Raw genomic sequence first — 8,125 nt, forward strand, 5'->3', positions numbered from 1 at the left:
TGAGAGTGAACAACACAAGTAAACATTAAGCATATTCTTCATTGATAACTTCAAAGCTTTACAAGATATGACACTTTGTAACTTTCTCTTTCTAGTCTCTCTCTCTAACAATCACGCAAACGTCTATGGATTCACGCATAAGTCTCTTATTTATAGGAAACATGTAAGCACATCAAGGGCGTATATGATATACGGAGCATATGTTATGCGCCGCATAACATATGCGGACCTTGAGACTTATATTCTATCCTAGAATACACAAGCATGCATTTGACAATTAAAGCCCTATACAATCATATCTAAGACCCTAGCAATAGACATTATGTTCTAACATATATGTTCCCATTTCAATTTGGGAATCTCTAGTGGCTGCATCTTTCCATACGGTTTCTGGTGCTCTACTTTGACTTATAAGCAAGTTAAGCACTTACTGACATAATGTACTACTTCATTCTTCATGCCCGGCACCTGTAGCCTCTCTTCAGGTCTTGATATATTTTGGTGGATCTCGGATGAATCGAGTATCGAGACTTATGAGCCTCATCAAAGATTCGGCCTCTAAGATTTCCAAGGTGTGGAATCCAAATACGGTCGAACATGGCCTTTACACCATGCGTGTTATCTATCAGCTCATTTTGTTGTCCGCAAATCCTTTCCTTCTTTATTAATCCTTCAACCATAAGCACCTCTGACTGTACCTTGGTGATCTCTCCAAAGAAATCTGAGTTAATCATCAACTTATAAGATTTCACCGTCGAAAAGAATTCTTCGTTCTTCTGGCTTAAGGCGTCAGCGATCACATTAGCCTTTCCAGGATAATACTTAATGCCACAGTCATAGTCCTTAATCATTTCTTACCATATCCTCTGTCTCATATTCAACTCTTTCTGGTAGAAGAAGTACTTCAAACTCTTATGGTATGTATAAATAGTACACTTAGTACAGTACAGGTAATGTCTCCAAATTTTGAGAGCATGCACTAGTGCTGCTAGCTTTAAGTCATGCGTCGGGTATGTGCTCTCGTGAAATTTTAACAGTCTGGACGCATATGCTATGACCTTACCTCATTGCATTAACATGTGACCTAACCCACAATGCGAAGCATCAGCATAAACCACCAAATCCTCATCACTATCAGGTAAGACAAGGATTAGAGCCTGTGTGAGTCTTTTATTTAATTCTTCAAACGCTTCTTCCTGATACTTACCCCAAATGAATACTACAGTCTTCCGAGTCATACTGGTCAACGATGCGGCTACATTGGAGAAGCCTTGAATGAATCTCCTATAATAGCCAGCCGTCCCTGAGAAACTGCGTATCTCAACTAGGTTTTGCGGAGTCTTCCAATTCTTTATTCCTTCTATCTTAGTTGGGTCCATAGTAATTCCTTCAGGATTGATTATGTGACCTAGAAACTTTACCTCAAGTAACCAAAATGAGTACTTTGAAAACTTAGCATACATACAGTTTCTCTCTTTCAAAACTTTTAATGGTTCTCTCAGATTCTCAGCACGGGAAGACTCGCTCTTCGAATAAATCAATATTTCGTCATTGAAAACTGTAACTGATTTGTCTAATATCAGCCGACATACCCTATTCACCATATCCATAAATGCTTCTGTGTAAGACCCCGAATCACGGGAATCCTACAGTTGGTAATCACATCCACAATTTCACAAAAATTTAAAACCAAACGATTCGTTTTTATTTAAAACAAGTTCAGAGTAAATAACAGCGGAAAAAGTGTAAGTATTTAAAAATCCCAAACACGGGTACAAGTGTCCAAAATCAAATATAAATAAAATATCTGCTTTATTTGAAATCCTCGACCAGAAATGCCTTCAACCTTCCGAGTAGTCTCCAGCACGTCCAAGCGATAACCTCCAATCCTTAACCTGAAAATAAATCTAACATACACACAAAGTCAGCTAGAGCTGAGTAAATTCAAGTTTTCTTAAACGACATTCATTAAACAATTTAAATTCCATGAGTATGAAATGTAGGGGAAAATCATGAGTAATTAGTTATATAATTTTCCTTGGTCAAATCATAAGTCCATAAAATCATAAATAACTCTTCTTAATCAAATCATAAAAGAATAAAATAATAAGTATCTTTTCTTGATCAATCACGCAACACGGGCCTCCTCACCCCGAGTCTTCCCCGAGTAATATATATTTGACCCGGCCGCGGTTTAACAAAAACCAACAAAATCATGCAACACGAGCCTCCTCACCCCGGGTCATCCCCAAGTAATATGTTTGACTCGGTCACAGTTTAATAAAACAAAAAACACGCAACACGAGCCTCCTCACCCCGGGTCATCCCCAAGTAATATATTTGAATCGGTCACGGTTTAACATACCCAAACATGTGATACGGGTCTTCTCACCCCGGGTCTTCCCCAAGTAAAATATTTGACCCGACCACGATTTAACAGAACGGCGAGCCTCCTCACCCACGGTCATCCCCAAGTAATATATTTGACCCGCCGGGACATAAACATGCAACACGGACCTCCTCACCCTCGGGTCTTCCCCGAGTAATATATTTGACCCGGTCACAGTTTACCAACACATACACATTCACATACACACTTACAAACATCTAATTCAAACATTCAACCAAACCATATCATCACATTCAATCCATAAATAATGGATAATCTAGTAATTAATACTAGGCCTAATAGTATCCTCGAGCCTAGACCATAAATAATACATATAACCTTAAGGAATATAAGACCATAAACGAGTCAAAAATATCCTAATGCATAGAAAATAACTCAAACATAGCTTTCAAAACGCACAATCACGAATAAGACTATGTAATACCATCCAAATAGTTTAAGCAATTAAAATCGGGTAAAATTTGTAATAGGGTGTGTATGCTAGCCCAAAACGTAAAAAGATTAAAAAGGGCATCATGAACTCACCTGACACGAGTCACGCAATTACCAATGAGTTAGAAAACCTCTAAGCCAATCCACAAATCACAAGCCTGTCGGATTGCACACAAAGATTACTAACTAAATCGTACCGACTCGTTTATCCCACGAGGCGTTATAACAAGATTTGATGGACCTAAATCCTCAACCATACCAATACCATTTACATCAGCCCCCGAAGCCATGTATTTACCCAAACTACCCTTAAATAATTCCGGGGGCAAAGGATTCCCAAACTACCCCCGAAAGTTATTAATTGTGTCGAATACGCGCGTTAACGAGTTGTTTATGCACTTGGTAACCAACTCAGCCCCGTGTGGACAAATTAAGTATAATTACAGCCAACAAGTCCACACGACACTACACGAGTTGAATGGGTCGGCAAATCGCTTGTACAACGCATAAACTACCAATTAAACGCGAATTTGCGTTGTACAGACCCGTTTGAGCAACCAACAACCAATTCAGCCCCATTAACTTAAGAAAATAGTTTCTCATAGCCCTTAATTCATACCGAGGCTACACAATCTGAATTGGTTGTTAATTCCCTCAAACAACGCGCTAGACACCACAATCAACAAACTAGACAATCGAAATCCTAGTTTTCAATTTATCGACAATTGATCAATCAAGCGGGCTTCATAGCTCACGATACTAAAGTATAACACATATGAAGTACCTAGGAGGATGACGGAGCAAAAACTCACTTCAAACAGCCCCAACAAGAACACCATTGAACGTCCACCAGTTAGGCCTAAAACGAACTTATCGATCAATAACAAGTAAAACGTGCAGATTTTAGCATGCGAAGGTGCATTTCATTACATAGGATAACCTTTGAAATAAATTATTAAATTTTTACCAGACTTTAATAAATGTCTTAGGTTTATAAAAATATTTTTATTATATTTTTCTAGTGGACACAAAAATCATAAAAATTCCTTCAACACAGAAAGGTATGTGCAGCTATTTCAGTGCGCAACAAAATGGTTTTATTTTTATAAAAATCATTTCCCAACAAAATTAAAAGATTCCAATTGGGTTTGGTTCCTAACTCAAAATATTAATTTACAGAAGTCGAACCAACCAATTTGGACTTGTCGAAAAAGAGTTATGATGTCGGAAAGACAGACCAGAATCCGTCACCCCACATCAGCTTTGACACCCGTTTGTATAAAATCATAAAAACCATTCAAATCTCGTCCAAAAATTACATATTATACCTTTCTGGAAACTAGACTCAATGTAGAACATCATAGAAAGAAGAATAGACCAAAAACAATAAATTTTCATTGAGTTACAGACAGAAAAATAAACAAGTACAAATCTGTTAGAAATCGTTATAACCAAAACTCAACCTAACGTGTTCAATAAAGGGTTCCATGGTTAAAAAGAGTTGTAATACGCTAGGACCTACCTCGAATTAGACGTCGGATGGATGCAATGGAGTTGGAGTGGCACAAAAACCAAGGAGGCAGCCCCACCTAGCTGGCGATCGCAAAAGACATGGGGGGGGGGGCTTAGGGTTTTAGGTTATAAACATTTTACATCTAGATCCTCCAACTTATAAATTGTGATGTTTTGGATCAAAGGTAAAAAATAGGCCTACAAGAAAGACAAAGAGGTCCCCGAGGAAGGCCAGATCGAGTCTCGGTAAAAATACAAACCTTACAAGGCCTAAATCTTTTCAACGAAAATTTACGGGCGTTACAAGTCTACCCCCCTTAAAATGGGATTCGTCCCCGAATCCCGTCGCAACAGGAACGGACGCAGATAGAGACGAAACCTAATCATCTAATTACACAAGAGGACGATAGGGACAAAACTTCTACTAGCGCCCGAGACAAACAAGAACGAGGCTTAAACCTCAAGAAGTAAAAGGAAAAGAACCTAGGGTGATAGCATGCTACGCCTCAGCCAAACAACTACGTGCAAAGCGTTCGAGAGGATGAGGAATGAACGGGAGAATTTAAGGAACGAGAGGAACTTTAATGCTAACGACATGAATACTAGCCATATCCTATCCCTACAAAGACAGCACCCTAACACATTCAAGCACAGGTAGCATTTAGAACATGGAAGGTAAGGTAAACTGCTAATAACGTTGATCAAGTGTTATTAGTTGTTTACTTTACCCGCCCATCCTAAGCACCCCCTGCCCCTAACCATATTAGCATCCTATCTAACACTTACACAAGTATGCATATAATGGTACCCTAATTCTTATAAAATGAAGAACAATGACAAAACTTACCTTTTGGCGTGCTGCTACTCGCGGTTGGCATTTCTAGTCCCTTATTTTTCAGTTCGAGTCCAAGCATTCAACAATGCTCGGATCCGTCGAACCATGGCTCTGATACCAACTTGTAAGACCCCGAATCCCGGGAATCCTACAGTTGGTAATCACATCCACAATTTCACAAAAATTTAAAACCAAAGGATTCGTTTTTATTTAAAACAAGTTCAGAGTAAATAACAGCGGAAAAAGTGTAAGTATTTAAAATCCCAAACACGGGTACAAATGTCCAAAATTAAATATAAATAAAATATCTGCTTTATTTGAAATCCTCGACCAGAAATGCCTTCAACCTTCCGAGTAGTCTCCAGCACTTCCAAGCGATAACCTCAAATCCTTAACCTGAAAATCAATCTAACATACACACTAAGTCAGCTAGAGCTGAGTGAGTTCAAGTTTTCTTAAACGACATTCATTAAAAAATTTAAATTCCATGAGTATGAAATGTAGGGGAAAATCATGAGTAATTAGTTAAACAATTTTCCTTGGTCAAATCATAAACAGCGGAACACGAGCCTCGTCACCCCGGGTCTTCCCGAGTAATATAAAATCATAAAGAACTCTTCTTAATCAAATCATAAATAAATAAAATAATAAGTATCTTTTCTTGATCAACCACGCAACAAGAGCCTCGTCACCCCGGGTCTTCCCGAGTAATATATTTGACCCAGCCGTGGTTTAACAAAAACCAACAAAATCATGCAACACGAGCCTCCTCACCCCTGGTCATCCCCAAGTAATATGTTTGACTCGGTCACAGTTTAATAAAACAAAAATCACGCAACACGAGCCTCCTCACCCCGGGTCATCCCCAAGTAATATATTTGACTCGGTCACGGTTTAACATACCCAAACACGTGATACGGGTCTCCTCACACCGGGTCTTCCCCAAGTAATATATTTGTTCGGACCGTCCGCCGGGTCAAACCTTTGTAAAGGTTTGAAAAGAACACACGGACTCAAATACTCGAAAGACCGATTGAATATCTCAGCGGATTCAGGATATCCGATGATTGAGAATGAAGGATTGTGAACAGATAGCAAACACAAAACAGTAAATGATAATCAGTTAAAACTATTTCAAAGACAAAGATTCACTATATTTAATGATATATATCAGTGGTACAGTGAATGGAATGTCTAGGGTTTTGTGTGACGACGGTGGCTCTCGAAATTCATACCTAGAATACTGTGTCTCAATTCGTCTCACCGAAAACCGTTTCCAAATCCGTACCCTAAAGGTAACCTAGGACGTCTATTTATAGACCTTGACTTTCCTTTTCAGACGTCCTAGTCATTACATAATGAAAGATAAATCTAATACAAGTGTTACATTCCTCGAGCAAGGTACATACCTTGCTCGAGCAAACTTCCTATACTAGGTTTGCTCTATGAGTATCCTCGAGCAGACTTTACTTGGAATATATTCTCTTTCGAAGAATACATATTCCCTTTGAGTAAGCTTCATTCCTCTTGACTTGTTTAAACTTTGCTCGAATAAGTCCATCGAGCAAGCTCATTCTTCTTGATGTCTTCAGCTTTTCTTATTCAGCAATCTTTAGCATGCTCGGATATAAATCTTGCTCGGTAACTAAACTATGCTCGAAGTCTTTGCTTAGATTCACGTGACATCCTCTTATTGCATCCATGCTCGTCCCCATGTGCTCAATCATCCTGTGCTCGTAACACTTGGCTGGAACTTGTATGATCAAGCTGTTTGCTCGATTGGCAATCCATGCTCGATAGAAGAATACTCTTGCTCGTTGAAGTGTAGCTTGCTCGAAGCCTTTAACACTTAGAAGAATCAACCATTTAAGGTTCAGAACCTTGCTCGAAGTAGTAAAAACCATGCTCGATCGTCTGGGCTTGCTCGAATTCCATACTTAGCCATTTCTAAGGAGGTTGAGAAGATTCCAATCTTCCTTATCAAAAATCCGACCCAACAATCTCCCCTTAGATTGGAACAAACTCAGATGCACCAAAACATACTTGCATAGAGTTACACATGTATCAGGTTTCTAGATAAATCATTTAAGAACATGTCATTTCATTACATAATTGGAATTCTGCCACATGGGCATTACAAACTAAATTTTTACAAATCAAACAAAATATAAAGATAAACAGAAATTAAAAATCAATCATTCATTAGCTCCATTCTGTTATCTTCTTCCTCTGTTCTTGGATTCAACTCTTTCTTTTAGTTTCTTCACATATGCAGCTCTTTGCTTCAGCATGTCAAGTTCAGAGGAGTCAGAGGCATCACTTGGGAATCTTGCATTTATTAAATCTTGTAAGTCTTGTGGATGCATATAATGCAGATCTCCATCCTCCCTTATGACTGCAATAGGTATCCCAGACTAATTTCTCAAAGTGGTCGAATCATCATGTTGATTGTACGTTAAGTATGTGATTCTTCCAAATTGTTGTACTCTTGAGTTGGGTTCCTTCATCACTTCTCTCGTAGCCAAGCACTCTTTTAAAGTCTACCTTTTCTGCTGAGAGCTACTTGCTAGTGTTCTTTGTTTCTTTGACTTAGAGAAGGAAAGCTCAGAAACGTGTACTTTGCTGATTCTCTTCTTTCTCTTCTCTTTTTCTGCATGACAATTGATCTCTCTCTTCTTCTGCTGTAGAAATGGGAATTCTTTTTCTGCCTGTTCTTTTAAAAACTTGGAGAGATCATTTCTCAGTTGACCAGATGGTTGACTCCTTTCTTGATTGTCATGTAAAGTCAGCTCAGCCATCTTAGTCAGTTGTTCTTTTGAAAAATTTCTCAAATCATCTCTGAAGATGATGAGATGTTCTGCTTCATCTTCAGTCACAACCCTTAAGGTCTTCGATCTTCTGTCAAAATAGAGATGTGTGGGAAAATTCAAGTTTCT

At 38.6% G+C, this 8,125-nt stretch overlaps 1 protein-coding gene across 1 annotated transcript; it reads right to left on the bottom strand.

The window, feature by feature from the left end:
• Positions 1 to 455: 455 nt before the first annotated feature.
• LOC143553396 (uncharacterized) lies at positions 456 to 851 on the bottom strand. Its single transcript, XM_077043400.1, has one exon. The coding sequence runs from the start codon at positions 849 to 851 to the stop codon at positions 456 to 458; it is 396 nt and encodes a 131-aa protein (XP_076899515.1).
• Between the last annotated feature and the right edge of the window lie 7,274 nt (positions 852 to 8,125).

Source organism: Bidens hawaiensis, unplaced genomic scaffold (genome assembly GCF_021521415.1).
Source record: "Bidens hawaiensis isolate Kalapana, Puna unplaced genomic scaffold, B.hawaiensis_p1.1 tig00017171_1, whole genome shotgun sequence".
Lineage (NCBI taxonomy): Eukaryota > Viridiplantae > Streptophyta > Magnoliopsida > Asterales > Asteraceae > Bidens > Bidens hawaiensis.

What these genes read in the sequence shown, in the direction of transcription:
- LOC143553396 (XM_077043400.1), bottom strand. Translation starts at nt 851, where the DNA reads ATGATTAAGGACTATGACTGTGGCATTAAGTATTATCCTGGAAAGGCT.